General features: G+C 40.0%; 1 protein-coding gene across 1 annotated transcript in view; it reads right to left on the bottom strand.

Moving 5' to 3' along the window:
- Positions 1–5,081: 5,081 nt before the first annotated feature.
- DAP3 (death associated protein 3) overlaps positions 5,082–17,332 on the bottom strand; it is a gene marked incomplete at its 5' end in the record, with an annotated part of 29,379 nt that continues 17,128 nt past the window's right edge. Inside the window, 10 exons of the mRNA XM_079698617.1 lie at positions 5,082–5,441; positions 6,596–6,713; positions 9,328–9,417; positions 9,909–9,968; positions 10,673–10,831; positions 10,920–11,000; positions 11,691–11,821; positions 12,462–12,554; positions 13,933–14,041; positions 16,426–16,527. Coding sequence (XP_079554743.1) covers positions 5,356–5,441; positions 6,596–6,713; positions 9,328–9,417; positions 9,909–9,968; positions 10,673–10,831; positions 10,920–11,000; positions 11,691–11,821; positions 12,462–12,554; positions 13,933–14,041; positions 16,426–16,527 — 1,029 coding nt within the window. The 3' untranslated portion in view covers positions 5,082–5,355. The remainder of the gene's footprint in view (positions 5,442–6,595; positions 6,714–9,327; positions 9,418–9,908; positions 9,969–10,672; positions 10,832–10,919; positions 11,001–11,690; positions 11,822–12,461; positions 12,555–13,932; positions 14,042–16,425; positions 16,528–17,332) is intronic.

The following is a 17,332-nucleotide window of genomic DNA, read 5'->3' as shown; positions in this document are numbered from 1 at the left end:
TTCGTTGGGCTTTAATGACACCGCTCCTCATACCCCGCCTCTTCCTGGCGTGGAACAGTCTTGCTTATCAGTCGTTGTTGTCGAGGGGCGGGGCACAGTGGCGCAGGCCGGAAGTTGTGGGCACCAGGGCTCAAGCGACATGCTGAAGCGTTCTTGGCGCTGGGTTCTTTGCCTCCCCCGTGGGGTTCCTGGCGCGGCTCACTAAAGATTCTCCTACATACTCCTGACGGCTCTTGCAGCTGTTGTGTCTTTTTTCACAGGATACTTCTGCTGGCTAATAGCGACTCAGGCAAAAAATAAAACCTTGCCAGAAAACTAGACGCTACCCTAAAGCCTCACATGTGTCCTCTCCTTCCTGTCCAAAACTCACAGCCTTCCTGACTTCTAACCCTGTGGACTGGCTCGCTCTGTCTATCTATGTATATAATGTAAGTCAATCAGAGTACATATTCTTTTGCGTCTGCCTTTTGCTCAATATTGTTAACTTCTTCCCTGTTCTTGCATATACTTATAGTTCATTTTCATTGCTTCAGAATGCCATTGTAGAAATATACCTCAAATGATCTAATCTGCTGATAATAGACTTTGGAATTGTTTCCAGTTTGGGGCTATTAGGTACTACAGTTAACCTTCTTGTGCATGTGGACATGCACACATTTCTGTTGTGTATATACCTAGGAGTGTAATTGTTGGATCATAAGGATGGGTATGTTTGAATACGGTAAATAACACCAAACTTTTCTAAATTTACCAATTTACAATTTCACCACCGGTGTAGGAGTGTTTTTAGGTGATGTTCCATAACCTTGTCAACATTAAAAATTTTTAGTCCATATCATTGGTTTTAGTTTTCCTGATTATTAGTGAGATTGAGAGCACCTTTTTATGTTTATCACCATTAGAATAGCCACTTCTGTGAAGTGCATGTTCAAGTCTCTTGCCCATTTTTTGGGGTCATCTCATCCATTTGTAGGAGTAAGTTCTTTATTCTGAATACAAGCCCTTTGTCAGTTACTTGTGTTGAAAATATCTTCTCCCACTGAAGTATATTAACTCTTCCGCTATGATTGTCTATCTCCTTGTAATTTTGTCAGTTTTTATTTTCTTAGGCTATGTTATTACTGCATACTACTTTACAGTTTTATTTTCCTGATGGATTGAAACTTCCACCATTATAAATTATATCTCTTTTTCTCAAATAATGCTATTTTACCTTAATATCTACTTTGATAGTAATATAGATGAACCAGCTTTCTTTTGGTGTTTGCACAGTGTATCTTTTTTTGACTCGCAACTTTAATTTGTCTCTTGAAGACAGTATACTATACGCCAGAAGCAAACACCAAGTGGGATTATACATGCATGTGCTTTATTGGGGAAATGCCTGTGTGGGAACATCTCAGGAAACCAGAAGAGGCTGGGAGAGCCTCAGACCTTGATGAAGGTATGAACCTGGTGAAGAATAGAGGGAAGGAAGAAATCTGATTGCAGTTTTTTTTTTTAACGCGCTTATTGAGGTATTATTTATATACAATAAATGATATTGAGGTGTCACTTATATGCATCTTAAGTGTATGATTTTGTAAATAAAGAGTTGTGCAGTCATCACCACAATTCAGTTTTAAAGCATTTACATCATCCCCAAAAGATTCTTCCTGTGTGATTACAGGTAAACCCTGTTCCTACCTCTAACACCAGGCAACCACTGATTTACTTTTGCCGTTATAGATTTGCCGTTTCTGGATGTTTCATATAATCATACAAATGTATTTTTTTTGTGTTTGGAGTCTCAGCGTAAGGTTTTTGAGTTCCCATGTTGTAGTATGTATTAGTATTTTGCTCATTTTTGGTTATCCATTTACAAGTCGATGGATATTTGGATTATTTTTACTTTTTAGCTATTATGAATAACGTTGCTATGAATAGTCTCATGCTGCTTGGACACAAGTCTTTGTGTGGACATATTTTCATTTCTTTAGGGTAGATACTTAGTGGTGGAATTGCTGGGTCATGTGATAACTTCGTGCTTAACATTTTTAGGAACTGCCAAACTGTTTTCTAAAATTATATTTCCATTTTATATTTCCACTGGAAATGTTCAAGGGTTCCTTTTTTTTCCTGCACCCCCGCAGCTTATGGGATCTTAGTTCCCTGACAAGGGATTGAACCCAGGCCCTTGGCAGTGAGAGCACTGAGTCCTAACCACTGGACCACCAGGGAATTCCCATGGAGGGTTCCTTTTTCTCCACATCCTCCCCAACACTTGTTATTGTTGTCTTTTTGGTTTATAGCCATTCTAGTGGGTGTGAGGTGGTATCTTACTGTGGTTTCGATTTGCTCCTAATCAGTAGTGATGTTGAGCATCTTTTCATTATCCTGTCAGCCACTTATATGTCTTTTCTTTTTTTAAGTTTTTCATTAAAAAAAAATAAATTTACTTTTGGCTGCGTTGGGTCTTCATTGCTGTGCATGGGCTTTCTCTAGTTGTGGTGAGCGGGGGCTACTCTTCACTGTGGTGCACGGGCTTCTGCTTCTCGTTGCAGTGGCTTCTCTTGTTATGGAGCACGGGCTCTAGGTGCGCGGGCTGAGTAGTTGTGGCTTGTAGGCTCTAGAGCACAGGCTCAGTAGTTGTGGTGCACAGGCTTAGTTGCTCCGTGGCATGTGGGATCTTCCCAGACCAGGGATCAAACCCGTGTCCCCTGCATTGGCAGGCGGATTCTCAACCACTGCACCACCAGGGAAGTCCCCAGAATTACTTTCTTAATTTCATTTTTGGATTTTTCACGGCTAGTATAGAGAAATACAATTGGTTTTTGTGTATTAATCTTGTATTGTTGTGACCTTGACCTTGTTGAACTTGTTTTTAGTTCTAGATTATTTTGAGATTTCCTAAGGTTTTCTGTATACAGGAATATGTCATCTGAAAATAAAGACAGTTTTGCTTACTTTTCATTCTGCATTCAGTCCACCTGAGTGATGAAGAAAAGCCCCAAGAGACCAGCTGTGCAGCAGGCTTAGCATGGAGACAAAAAAAATTGGGGCATGAGGATCAGGTCTGCAGTAGAAGGATCTTAAGAAAAAAAGGGGACTGGATAGGGTAGATTATGATAGAGTATTTGGAAAAAAATTAAGAATCCATATTTAGCAAATTGTAAAAGTAATGAGGCAATTCTTCAGTAAGGATTTTGTACATAAATGATAGTATAGTCATACAGCTTACTATTCCACATTCATGAAAGAGAATAAGGCATATTGATTATGAGCTTGGCCTTCCCAAGATGGAAGCCAATTTCCCAGCCTCATTTACAGTTAAGGATCAGCCTTGTCAATCAGATTCAGGTCCTGTCCAGTAAGTATCTGGTAAGGGTAAGAGCAGTGGCATCTTGCTTTTTTTTGGGAGGCAGCAGCACTGCAGTTTCTGGGGGCTAGCTGCCATTATCATTAGTATAGGCTGCAGTGTCAATGTTCATAGTAGCACTGGTGACTTTATCACAGCAGACCCTCCCCTGTTGTGGTTAGGATGTTGTCCGTGGCTGCTGAGCTTGTGACAGTGTCCCTCTTGGAGGTTCTGTGTGCTACCTGTTTCCTTTTCTTTTTAAATTCCTTAGAGCAGGCACTCGATTTATATGAAAAACTCCTGACAGGTACAATTTCCAAGATACCTGGAAACACCAAGGTATAGAAGAGTAAGTACACTATTGTGTTTAAAAAAATGCATATTCTTTAAGAATTTTGTCTCTATAATTTGATTGCCTCTAGAAAAGGGAGCTGAGAGAAAACGAGCCTGATTTTCCATGAAATGTTTTTGTATGGTTTGAACTTTGTAACCCATACATGGCAAGAATAAAGGCATAGTGAAGCCACTGAATGACATTAAGGGAATTGCATGATGTGCTGTGTTTAGAGAGCTCACTCAGGCAACCCAGTGAAAGACAGACTGGAGGGAGGAGCCAAGGGTAGTTGGCAGAGAAACAAATTAGCAAATGATTATAGTAACTCAAACAAGCAGCGATGGGGTTATGAAAGGCAGTGGTAGTAAGGATGGAGAGGAGGAAGTGAGTCTGAGCTATTGAAAAGACAGATCTCAAGGCTTGACTATCTGTATTGGGAGGCGTATCAGTCAGGGTTCAGTCAGAGAAGCAGAACTATATTAAAAGGGATTTGTTAAATGGATTCAAGCTTTCCAACTCTGGGAGCTGGTTAAGCAGTCTCTATAAGGCTGTTATCTTTGAGTCTGATGCTAGAACCTCAGTCTAGCTAAAGTGTCTGGGGATTGGGTCAGGGATGGAGGTTTTATTTTTGACAGGGAATCCTTGAGGATAGGGTAGGGGCAGCTGGCTCTCTAGTGAAAAATGCTGATATACATTCAGACTCTCTTCTCATAGTAATTGTTCAAATAAAGCATTAATAAAATCCAAGTTGTAAATAGTAGCTACCTATCATTTAATGGGGGCCTACTATGTGTGAGGCACTTTACATTTATTATGTGACTTAATTCTCACAAAATCCCTGAAAGTTTGGCATTATTATTACCTTTACATAAGGTGAAACAGAGATAAGGTAAAATTAGAGAAGGAAATAGGCTAAGACAGTTAGCTAATAAGCAGCAGATCTAGGAATCAAACTTCTCACTCTTTAGAACCAACAACCTGGGTACGGTGAGAGACTCAGACTCTTCTGAAATTGATGAGTCACTATTTTCTCAAATCTCAGAAAGATGGTACACAGATAGTACTATTCTACATGGATTAAAGATGTTAATTCACTACATACAATGTATGCTGTAGGGGTTTAGAACTTACATCTTTCAGGAACCTGTAGAAAGGGGCTGTGCTATACAAAGTTGCCAGACAGCTGGAGTTTGAGGAAAGTTCTCAGGGACCATTGATAAAAGAGTAAATAGGAAGTGAATGGTCTGGGAGGGAGAAGTTAAGCTGTGAGTCTCAATCTCCTAAATTGAATAAAGTCTGGAAAATTTCTGTAGAATTTAGTCTCAACAAGCGGAATGCCAAAGAAATGCAATTCGGCCAGTCTGAAGGCTCTTTCCATCTTATAAATATAACACAACACTTTAAGAAAGATACTTAATTTAATTTTTTAGGAAAAGCTACATGATTATTTAAAATGTGAAAACCACAACTAATAAACTGATGTTAGTTTCAGGACATCTTATTGCCACCACAGTCACATCACAAGGAACCCAATGCAATGAAGGCTGGGAGCTGACTGCAGTCCTGTCCAATCCTGTAAGTGCACGTGCCTGGCTGCTCTTCTTGTGTACTGCAGGACTCCCCCATCTGATTGGGTCCATTTGAAGAAACGTCCATTGTCTTCCACGTACCCTGTGACCATGGCTTAGAGGTAGGCACAGAGCCGCTCCAGCTGCCCGGGATTCCTGTTACTTAGGAATAGCAACTCCTTTTTCCCTTCTTCTGTATGAGCTAAAATGGAGTCAAACACAGATAACTGGCAGTTTTCTCCTGTAGCACTGTGTTACTTAGCAAATTCTGTAGTCAAAGGCTACGTTACCCAGATTATGTTCTGATATAATTAACACTCCCAAAACCTCACTTCTAGGCCCTTTATTCCACCCGCCAGTATTATTTTTTTCTATGCATAATTTCCTTTTCTGTCTCTGTTCCTCCAACCATCATCTCTCTCTCCCTCTGTTTCAAGACTATCCTCTGGACTTTAAGGACTTTGTCAAATCTCTCAACACCCCCCCCTTTTTTTTTTGCGGTACGCGGGCCTCTCACTGCTGTGGCCTCTCCCGTTGTGGAGCACAGGCTCCGGACGCCCAGGCTCAGCGGCCATGGCTCACGGGCCCAGCCGCTCCGCAGCATGTGGGATCTTCCCCGACTGGGGCACGAACCCGTGTCCCCCGCATCGGCAGGCGGACTCTCAACCACTGCGCCACCAGGGAAGCCCCTCAACCCCCTTTTAGAAATCTCTCCATTGTGCCTCCTAACTCATCATGCTGCAGCTGCCTTATACTCTTCCCCCTATTCCTTTAATAACCTATTCCAACTGCAGCTAATTCTCTATGTGACAGAACCACCTTTATTTTTCCTCTACACACCACCCCCCAACACACCCACACCCACCCAGAACTGAGGGCAAGGGTTAAATGAGCAGCTGGAACACTTTCATCTACAAATACTAGGACAGGTATAGCAAGGATTTGGTTTGGTGCTGGAGTAGCCTCCCACACAGCATCAGTTGTTCTGGTGGTGTCCTAGCATATGAGCCTCTCAATGCAAGTGTGTTGAATGATGAATAAATGTGACAGTGAGAGTGTGGCAGTAACCCAATCACCTGGAAACTGCCAGTGGCTGGGTTCGTTCTCACCTCCTCTGTTAGCATGAGCATCTTATTCTAGACTAATGTGAGAATTTTAGGGAGAGATATAATGTCTCTTGTAAATCAAACTTTAACCAACCCCACACCTTCTGTACCATGTAATTAGCCAGAAAGAAGTCAAGATAAAGGGAAAAAAAGATGAAGTACAAATTACAGGCTGCTGCTGAGGGAAGAAGATATCAATGCTCTGACTCAGTGGGATTCTTCTGTGAGAGGAAAAAGCTAAGCAACTGACCTTTCTCATGTTGAAGCCAATTGTTCTCCAAATAATAGTGAATACAACTTTCAAATTCCTTTGGGTTATAGTTGGAAACCAGGATGGGAATAAAGGGATCCAGGGCGTCAAATCCTTCCTGGAGAAGAAAAAGGATACAGTATTCGTTAAGTGACAAATCAGTATTTATTTAAACACTTTGAGGTTAAGGTCTTTGATTTTGTTCTATTCTCCTCTACTCCACATTCTCTGGGGCCGGCTACCCTTGCTCTACATGGCCACAAATATACTTAAAAAAGAGAGAACGCTTGAGGCCAGGGGCGGCCGGGGGGCAGGGGCGGGAATGCCACCTGAGAGTGTACACACAGAATCGTATACGTGTTTAAATTTTTTTTACAGTTCTAATTTCAATAGTCAACAACAGTTTTGATAGTTCATATACTCAAAAAAATTAAACAAAATGACAAGGATGGGGGAAAAGATCCTATATAAACTAAAACAAATGAATCAAACTATTTCAAAGTTCAAACATAACACTGAAGGGAGGAGGGAAACTAACCCAAACTAACTTCTGAACAGAATATTTGAACGAAAGACCCTTAGGCTAAGGATAAAAACTGCTCTAAAAGATATTGAGCCTAAATAAAACAAGTAAAAAAAAAAAAATTTGCCCTCTAGTTTGCAGCTTATTTGTATAGAGGCAAGGTTTAGCAATTCTGAAACTACTTTTACTATAATCTAAGATTGAGCTAATATGTAAATACACTGTGAATGAGAGATTATCATTGGAGAAGAGGGTTACAAATGTGGATGTGTATATATAAACACATCTATGCATATAGCACATATACATGTATGTCTGTATATATGAATAGCGCATATATCTACTTACTAACTCTGCTGGAGGGCCTAGAAGAAGTGACACCCACATCCCAGTAGCAATAAGTATACCTAGCACTCAGGTCTTGGTTTCTAAATACCATTCTCCTCTAAAATGAACCAAAGCTCCTTGAAGAAATGGCTGATTTTAGGGCTGGGGCATGGAAAGTACAAGATGAGTCTGGAACATACTCTTTTTTTTTTTTTTTTAAAATAAATTTATTTATTTATTTTTGGCCACGTTGCTGCGCGCGGGCTTTCTCTAGCGGTGAGCGGGGGCTGTTCTTCGTTGCGGTGCGCGGGCTTCACGCTGCGGTGGCTTTTCTTGTTGCGGAGCACAGGCTCTAGAGCACAGGCTCAGTAGTTGTGGCGCATGGGCTTAGTTGCTCCATGGCATGTGGGATCTTCCCGGAGCAGGGCTCGAACCCGTGTCCCCTGCATTGGCAGGCCGATTCTTAACCACTGTGCCACCAGGGAAGCCCTGGAACATATTCTTGTGCCAAAAGTAAATAAGTGCTTAGAAATGATGGGGACAGAGGAGGAAAGGTAGGGAGAAAATGATGGGGACATGTTAAAGGGACATAGAAGCCAGCTTGAAGGGCTCCTACTGGCCAAATCTGGGATAACTTAAGCAGCAAAATAAATAATGATAGTAATTATTTAATGGGTTCTAAACCCATTAAATAAGAATCCATATGTCTATATTGAAACAAATACATAAGGGAGAAAGGAAAATTCTTATAAGAGAGGGCCAACTGATACATTTAGAAGTAATTGGTGGAGCTAGAAAATATCCATCTTGCAATTATCATGATAACTGATTTAGGGAAGAATCACCGATGGAAACTAAAACTAGTAAGGGGAAGTTTGAGAAGTAAAAGGATATTTACCTAGTCTCAAAGTATATCTCCACAAGATACTTATTCATTACAAAAAAGGAAAAGAGTAACTTTACTGAGGAGAAATCAGGTGGAGAGCACCTTAACTAAGTGTTTAAAGTTTATATTGCCAGTAACAGGAGAAATAAGTTCCATGTGCTTTCTGATATTATGCACTGAGAAGACACAATATAACTTCTAACATCACATATAGTCAGGAAAAAACATCAGACAACCCCATAAAATAACCCATAAGATAACTAGCATGTACTCTTCAAAAACAGAGATATAAATATTAAGGTTATAAAAGACAAAGACTGAGGATCTCTCCCAGATTAAAGGAGACTAAAGGCACTTGACAGTTGAGTGTGGTGCATTATCCAGGACTTTCTTTTCCTGTAAGGGACACTGGGATAACTGGCAAGATCAGAATATATTCTATAGATTAGGTAACAGTCAATGTTAACTTTCTGATTTTGATAATTGTGCTGTGGTTATACATTAGAATATCTTTTTTTTTGCAGTACGTGGGCTTCTCACTGCTGTGGCCTCTCCCGCTGTGGAACACAGGCTCCGGACGTGCAGGCTCAGCGGCCATGGCTCACGGGCCCAGCCACTCCGCGGCATGTGGGATCTTCCCGGACCGGGGCACGAACCCGTGTCCCCTGCATTGGCAGGCGGACTCTCTACCACTGCGCCACCAGGGAAGCCCTAGAATATCTCTGATTTTAGGAAATATGCATTATTTAGAGATAAAAGAGGGCATCATATCTCAGGTTACTGTCATATAATTCAGGGAAAAAAAACAGATGGAGAGAAAGAGTAAAGCAAACATGGTAAAGTGTTAACATTTTAGAAATCTAGCTGAAGTCACAGAGGAATACCATTTTTCTCCAAGTCTGAAATTATGTCCAAAAAAAAAAATATATATATATATGTATGTATATTTAGACAGAATGACTATCTAAGGGTAAACAAATTTTCCAGTGATTTGACCTTTCCCAGCAACTCCTGGGGCAGATAGGCTTTCCGGGGCTTAAAGAGAGACCCAGTCTGGCTCACAGTCAACACAATGGCGCCTCCTTGCTGAAAGAAAGGAGAAAAAGCTGAATTTGAAAAAGACAGAAAAATGCATTTTAATCATCTGCAGTTTTTTTTTTTTTTTTTTTTGCCATATGGTGGTATGGCAGTGTGATCTAGCACAGTTAAAGGGCAACTAAATTGATTATTAATTCTCAATTTGACTCTGACAGTAAATTGCTACATGATCTTAAATTTATCAAAATCCTTTCCAAAGTTGATAAGAAATAAAAACACCTTGAACAATTGCAGCAAAGTGAAATTATGCCAATATTTCAAAAAAATGGTTTTGAATAAGTGTACTCCAGTCAAGTGGAAAGATAAAAAACCAAATATATAGATTTAAAACTTGGTACAGTTATGAGAATTAAATAAGATATAAGAACTTTCTGTCCATAAAATTAGAGACCGGTAAGTATTAGCAATGAGGCAGTTGAACATCTTTAAAACGAAAATACATTTCTTTCTGAAATCTGTTAGGTATCATATGCACTCACCCAATCATTTTTCACCATTTTCCTCAGGTTGTAAATAAATGCTAGTTCTTCTGGGGCAATCTGCACATCGGTCAATGTGTGAGACAGAGGTGAGAGGGAGGAGAAAGGGGGAAAAGAGGGAGAGAAGAGAACATTACTTGCTCTGTCCGGATGCTCCCCTGAGATATCTGCACTGACAACAACTAGAAAATCCTCAACTGGGAAATCCCTGGAGGTCCATTGGTCAGGACTCTGTGCTCTCACTGCCGAGGGCCTGGGTTCAATTCCTGGTCAGGGAACTAAGATCCCACAAGCTGTGCTGTGAGGCCAGAAAAAAAAATCCTCAACTACTACATAACCACAGTACCTGAAGGTACCTCTGGAATAAGCTACATGGCCACTGCTCCTCAAACTCCCATGCTTCTGGAGATTAAAAAACAGTTACCAAGGGAGAAAATACCCACTGCTCCAACCCACCCCCTTCCTTGATGCTTCTGATCATCGTCTCTGCTTAGACCAGAGAACATCATTTTGAAAAGAGAATAGAAAGAAAAAAATTGACAAGGAAAGAAAACACAGCTTTTGTTGTCATGCACTTGGTATTCAGTGGATGATGGAATGTGGCATCATCTTCTCCTTCTGATACTATTTTCACTACACATCTTATTTCAAATATTCCAAGGCAAGAAAATATACTGCATGGTCTAGAAGGCTTTGTCCCAGCCTACGTAAATGATGGTTTCTGAAATCAGAGAAACCAAAATAGAGAAACTCAGTTTTCCTACCGGGCTTTTATCTTCTCTTTTCAGTGTGGTCCTTCCCCAGAGAGCATTGACTCCATCCACTGCCACCAGGAGGCGAAAAATACCCAAAGAACTTTGCCTCTTTAGCTCTTTGAGCACAATCCCAACTGCATCTGTGGCATTCCTCACCCGCATTATGCCCTGTAGGGAAAGAGAGACAGTGGCTTGCAGTCCTACAAGAGGCTGTCTCTGGTTAGACATAGTACACGTTCAGTGTCTTTTTTTATACCTGTTCAACTACTTCTCCCAGAGGACTGCCTTTCTCAGTGCTTTCTCGCTTATTCCAGACATACTTCTCTTGAACTTTTATCTAAAAATAAAACAAAGACCAAAAAAGGCCACTTAGCCTAAGGATGAACCCATCCCTAGCTAAGAAGGTAGGGTAGGAGGCTAAGGTTATTAGGAGTCTATTTTCATCTATTTTTCAAGCCTTGTAAGAGAGCTCAGCAGGGAAGTGAATGCTTTCTAGCCCATTTCTGCCTGGAGCTTAAAGAAACACACACAAAAAAGTAAGGGATTCTGACTAAAAAGGCCCAGGATGAAGACTTGGCACCTGCATTTTTAACAAGCTCCTAGGTGATTCTGACTTATATCCAGAGTTGAAAATCCCTGGCCTAGAGACTGTATCCAAGAATCACTAGAGAATAATTTTATGAATATGTTTCTGGTACCTAAAAGATCTAATCTGGAGAAAATTATGTAGTTGAAATGTGTGTTAGAGGATTTTAGGCTGTCACCTTGGAAAAGTCAATGAAGCAATCTGGACTTCACTTTGCTACCCACCAGATGCGACCAGCTTACTGCTGCCTCTTTATTTTACATGGATAAATGAGTTTCAGCATGTGAACTCACTGTGAATAAAATGTATGAAAGAAATACAAAATGGTATAGTTATCCCAACTACAATATTAGTTCTCCATAGTCTACTGGTACTCAGGGCACAAAGAAGATAAAAATCTTAAAAGATTGTCCAGCACCAAACTTCGGGGAGTCTAGTCACCTGACTCAAGAAATGCTCATTTGCAGTTTTGAAATTCTTCAGCCAGGTTGAAGCCTCTAAAGGTTGATCAAAGCGCTGTTTGTTGTAGGTGGACTGCAGAAGATCCCGGCAGTTTTTCACCCAAAGATGAGCTAATCAAAAGGCAAAAGAAAACAAACTAGGCAGGAACTGACTGTATTCAACTCAAAATACTCTATGCTTCTTTAAGTTATGGGAGATGACTTTAGTTTCCCATATATATTTCTTAAAGCCTTCTTGCTTCAGAGGTTTACTTTTTGGTCTGGTCCATCTTAAATATTATCATTACACACAATACACAAATAAATGGATTAAAGGTCACCTCAGCTTCCTGGCAGTTTTTAAAGACAGAAAATGTGGATGCAAACAACACTGAACAAAACAATGAGGGATATATGCGAAGTATGAGAGTTTAAGTTTTTAAGATCCATGCTGACAACCTAGAATGCTGACAAAGAGTACCATGTCAAAGGCTCTGTGGGTACTCAAAGTTGTTGGCTGATGGCAATAAAGCTTGTGGTGAAAACTAAGGTGGGAGTTTATGCTCTTGGGCATTACCTATCAAAGTGAGGATTGCTGCGCCAAAAAATACTTCATTCTGATTATCAAAAGGTTCCAAAACTAACTCAGACCAGCCTGTACCTGGAGCAAAGACCTCTCCCTTAGCTGTCAGAGCCCTGTCAGAAAATTGAAGCCACAATGTTACCACAGTAACAGAATAACTAACCCCAACATAGTGAGGGAAGTTCTTACCATCTGGAATATGCAGTATCAGCCAATCCTGTTTTGCACAGAAATGAATACTATGGCAAAGACTGAGGGTTTTTCCTGTTCCCTTCTCGCCATCTAAAGCACTTGCTGTTAAAGAAAACACCACCTTCCAGTGGTTGGGACTCCACGCTCCCAATGTGGGGGGCCCAGGTTCCATCCCTGGTCGGGGAACTAGATCCCGCATGCCGCAACTAAAAGATGCCGCATGCCAGAACTGAAGATCTTGCATGCCACAAAAAAGATCGCGTGTGCTGCAGCTAGGACCTGGCACAGCCAAATAAATAAATAAATAAATAAATAAATAAATAAATAATTTAAAAAGTCATAAATTTATAAAAAAAGAGAAAGGAATAGTAGTTTTGTTTTTCTCACCAGGAATTGATTTAGGAATGGATGTGTGACGTAATTCTGGGCAATATGAAATGAGGGATGTCTGATGGAAGCTTCTGGGAAATTTTTCTTTGTTTTAAAAAAAAAAGAATGCAAGAAAGGAATGTTTACTTTTCTGGCCTTTGGACATGGCTCTGTGAAGATGAGATGTTTGGAGTTGCTGCAACCATTTTGTCAACGTGAAGAAATCAACCTGGAGACAAAACCTAATATGGTGAGGATGACAGCAGAAAGATTAAGGGAATCTGAGTTCTCTCTTTTTTAAAAGAATATTCATTTGTTTGTTTTGGCTGCGCTGGGTCCTGGTTGCAGCATGCGGGGTCTTTAGTTTTGGCATGCCTGCGGGGTCTGGTTCCCCGACCGGGAATCGAGCCCGGGCCCCCCTCACTGGGAGAGCGGAGTCTTACCCACAGGACCACCAGGGAAGTCCCAGAATCTGAGTTCTTGATGACCTCAATGAACTGCTGAAATAACCAAACCTGAGCCTAAACCTGATGTTCCTTTTCCTTAGGCAAAAATCATTTATTACCTAAGCCATTTTGAGTTGGACTTTCTTCTTACTCAACTGCAAATGAAGCATCTTAAGTGATAAATTAAAACAGGAGAAACACAGCATGAGATGAAGAATTGGGTCATTTTAGAGATAGATGAGCCACCAAAAGTTGGAGTATGTTAATATGCTATTTAATATGTTCATACCTAATTCTTTTAAAAAAAGCTGTTTTGACAGTACCACTAAAATAGATTACTTATGTCTTTTAAATTTAGGACTGCAAAAATCTCCAATTAGAGCAAGGAGTAAAAGAAACAAGTTCCTGAGGAAAATAAATTTTGTCAATTTTCAAAATATTAGAATTTTCATGCACTCTTATTACAGGAGTGTCAATTCTGACTTAACCCCTTCTGGCTAAAAATAAAGGTATTTTCTTAATAAAAAAAAAAGAAAAGAAAACACCACCAAAAGGGACACTTCAACTGTCAACAAATAAAGCAGTTCTTCTTTTCCCACATTTGAGGGAGGAAAGCATTGGCTCAGATAGCCCAGGCAAGCAGGAAAGGATACAGAAAATGTATCGTACAGCTGGATGAGCAAAATTGGTGTTTTTCAGGTAATGCAGAAGCTCTAGGGCTGGTCTCCTTACCATCAGGCAAGCTTCATTGAATGTCTTCACCTAACAAAACAGGGAAAGAGGAAGGAGAGGGTGGGGTGTGGAACTTCTAGCCAGTTCTTGGTAATATACACTGAGTCCAACATAGCAACCATAGCATCAAATTGCCTATTTTTCATTTATTCAGTTAGGAGAGGTTGGTATTGAATTTGAAAATTTAGCCATGTAATTTAGCTAAAAATTGAAACACATTATCCCGTACCAAGTGTGTAACAGTCAGCTTTTGATTATTTCTGTAAATGAAGCACAGATATTACATCAGTTAATTGAAATTTACAAATAATCCAGACATAACTATGTAAACTACTTAAGGTTGATATAAATATTAAAAGCATGTAAAATGCTTAACAAAGCATCTGACACATGGTAAGCATCAAATAAATGTTAATTATTTTAAATTTATTTTTAGCTAATTCTTTTTTTAAATTTAATTAATTAATTTATTTTTGGTTGCATCGAGTCTTAGTTGCAGCATGCAGGATCTTTCGTTGCGGCACATGGGCTTCTCTCTAGTTATGGCTCGTGGGCTCCAGAGTGCTTGGGCTCTGTAGTTGCGGCACATGGGCTCTCTAGTTGTGGGGCAGAGGCTCAGTAGTTGTGACGCATGGGCTTAGTTGCCCCATGGCATGTGGGATCTTAGTTCCCCGCGTTCCCTGCATTGGAAGGCAGGTTCTTAACCACTGGACCACCAGGGAAGTCCCTTTAGCTAATTCTTATTACTGTAACCACCTAGACTTTTCTCTAGAACTTATATACATACCAGCTCAGGAGCAGGTGTGACCAACTGCCCCACAGCTATGAGGCCATACCTGACACCACCAATATACAGATACACCAGAGAACTGACACACAAAATTCATTCCCTTTTTGCCACCAGGAATAATTTGGTGGAAAAATTTGGGAAGCAGTGATATGTGTGAAAATGATTTGCAAATAAAGTATTTAATAATGTCTACTGATAAGAATAAATACCTAACGAATACTATTCACAAGTATATCAGATAGGGACTAAGATAGTGTTGGTATTTTTTAAAGAAATCCTAACCAAACAATTGAACTGGAGAAGGACTTTGACAGGTAAGTTCAAACTTAATGGAAAGTGAAACCTTCAAAAACATGATACAGATATTAAAACAGAAATGCCATATTAGGCAATATGACAGTACTAAAATACACAAACAATGGTGAGGGAGTTGGCCTTTACATAAATGGAAGTTATGGAAAGAATGTATGAGTAATTCCTTCCAAAGCACTAGTGGTTAACCATTCTGAAAGCAACCTGCAATAGTTAAAGTTAGGCTCTCAGAACTATGTTAGAGATTGTACTATGAATGTCTTCGGACAGTTTAAAGTGATGATTTCTTCTGACCGTGTCCTATTTCCAAACTTAACAAAATTTTTGATGACAAGCTGTCTATGGCCTAGAATTAGCCCCTTTACTGGTGTCTCATCTAACTTCTTGAAATAAAACACACTGAAGAAATGACATCCTCTGGTTTCTAAGCTAAAAATCACCTGCACAGTCAAGTTTGATATTTCAATAAGAAGGAATAATTTCTGAGGCTGAAACTAATTGAGCAGGAATTAACCAAAAGAACCAGTTTCCCCAGGGACTTCCCTGGTGGTCTAGTGGGTAAGACTCCATGCTCCCAATGCAGGGGGCCTGGGTTCGATCCCTGGTCAGGGAACTAGATCCTGCATGCATGCCACAACTAAGAGTCTGCATGACGCAACTAAGCCCTGGCACAGCCAAACAAACAAATAAATAAATAAATGTTTACTAAAAGTTTAAAAAAAAAAACAAATTTTGCCAACAAACTCTGCTTGCAGTTAACTATGAATTCTTTCAATGGCTACAAAGCAACCCAAGATTACATTCTTTGGGTTGAATTTATGACCACAAAACTACATTTTCTGAAAACTCATGAGACTGAAGAAGAACAATGAATGATGCATCTAATCCAAATATCATTTCTGTTTGGCTCAAAAATATATTATGTTTTTGCTTTTCTATACATATAAACTATTTTCATGATATTTTGCTAAGGAAAGTATTAAATTCATTTTTAACAATTATTTGAAGTCTAAAGTTTCTAGAAATCTGTTGGGTAACACAAGGAAAAGAGTGGAATATTATTTATTTACTTAAGAATATTTTGCCTGGCTCCCAAAAGGATTTAAAGAGGTTAACTGCAGATAAGCATTTGCTTAAAGTAATTATAACAACAGCACTATTCACAAAAGATAATCAATAGCTCAATTTATCTGATTTGTTTTTAAGATTCAAATTAAATCTTTTACAGTTTTCTACTCATTTAATTCCACCCCTCTGCTATCAACAGCTTGTGTTATAAGCTCCCTCCAATTCCCTCCCCTGTTTTGAGCACCTGCATTACAAAGCGAGGAGGCAGGCCATGGGAGAATACAGTCTTCAGATCTTGGAAGGATATGTTGTAGTGCTGACCCTCATGCTGCTCCCCATGCTTGGCCTAGGAAATAAAAATGCAAACAGGTATAATGGATAGAGTGACAAAGACTTTGAAAAAGTGTCAAGGGCCTTCTAGACTGTAGTGAGGAAACACTTCTCTCTCAGAGCTGGAAAAGATATTCTTTCATTTCTTAGACAAAAAATGCTCGCTGTTGTCCCCAAATCCACAGTGTATACATAAAGCTGATGTTGGCCTGAATGATGAAGCCAGTTGCTCGGCAACATAAACCCTAGATGTGGAAGGAGCAGAGACAAATCTTGCCATCTGGATTCTTCTGTGCCGTGCATAGAGATGATCCAGTCACGTGACAAGATCATCTGCATGCCACTGTTGCCATAGAAACCTCTGAGGAACTGGCAGATAAAGGGACTACAATTACAGGGAAAAGCTGAAAGGCAATTCAATGACTTCATTCACTTATTCTATTTCATTTCGTGATTGTGAAAGTAGATTAACACTAGAGACATAAATAAAACACACCCTGCTGAGATGGCGTTTTGGGTAGTGAGTTATTTTTTTCCTCCACAAGCACAGCATATGTTAAGATGGGGCAACTCAGAGGGCAGGGGTAGGGACAAAAAGGGAGGGAGAAGCTATTGGTTCCCTTCACATTTAAGCACAGACCATACAACTAATTTCATTTATAAGAGGCAACAATAATACTGAGGAAGGAGAAATCAGCATTTAGCCTAATGGGACCTGAAATAGAAAATGCAACACTGGATACTGCTGGAATCCTGGTTTCTGCCGATAAACTTCACTTTAAATACCACTCTTCTCAACAAATCAAGTTAGTTCCCTCTCC

The sequence above is a fragment of the Hyperoodon ampullatus genome (genome assembly GCF_949752795.1).
Source record: "Hyperoodon ampullatus genome assembly, chromosome: 2".
NCBI classification, from domain to species: Eukaryota; Metazoa; Chordata; class Mammalia; order Artiodactyla; family Ziphiidae; genus Hyperoodon; species Hyperoodon ampullatus.
Note: the sequence above shows the minus strand (reverse complement) of the source record. Positions and strands in the feature narration are given on the sequence as shown.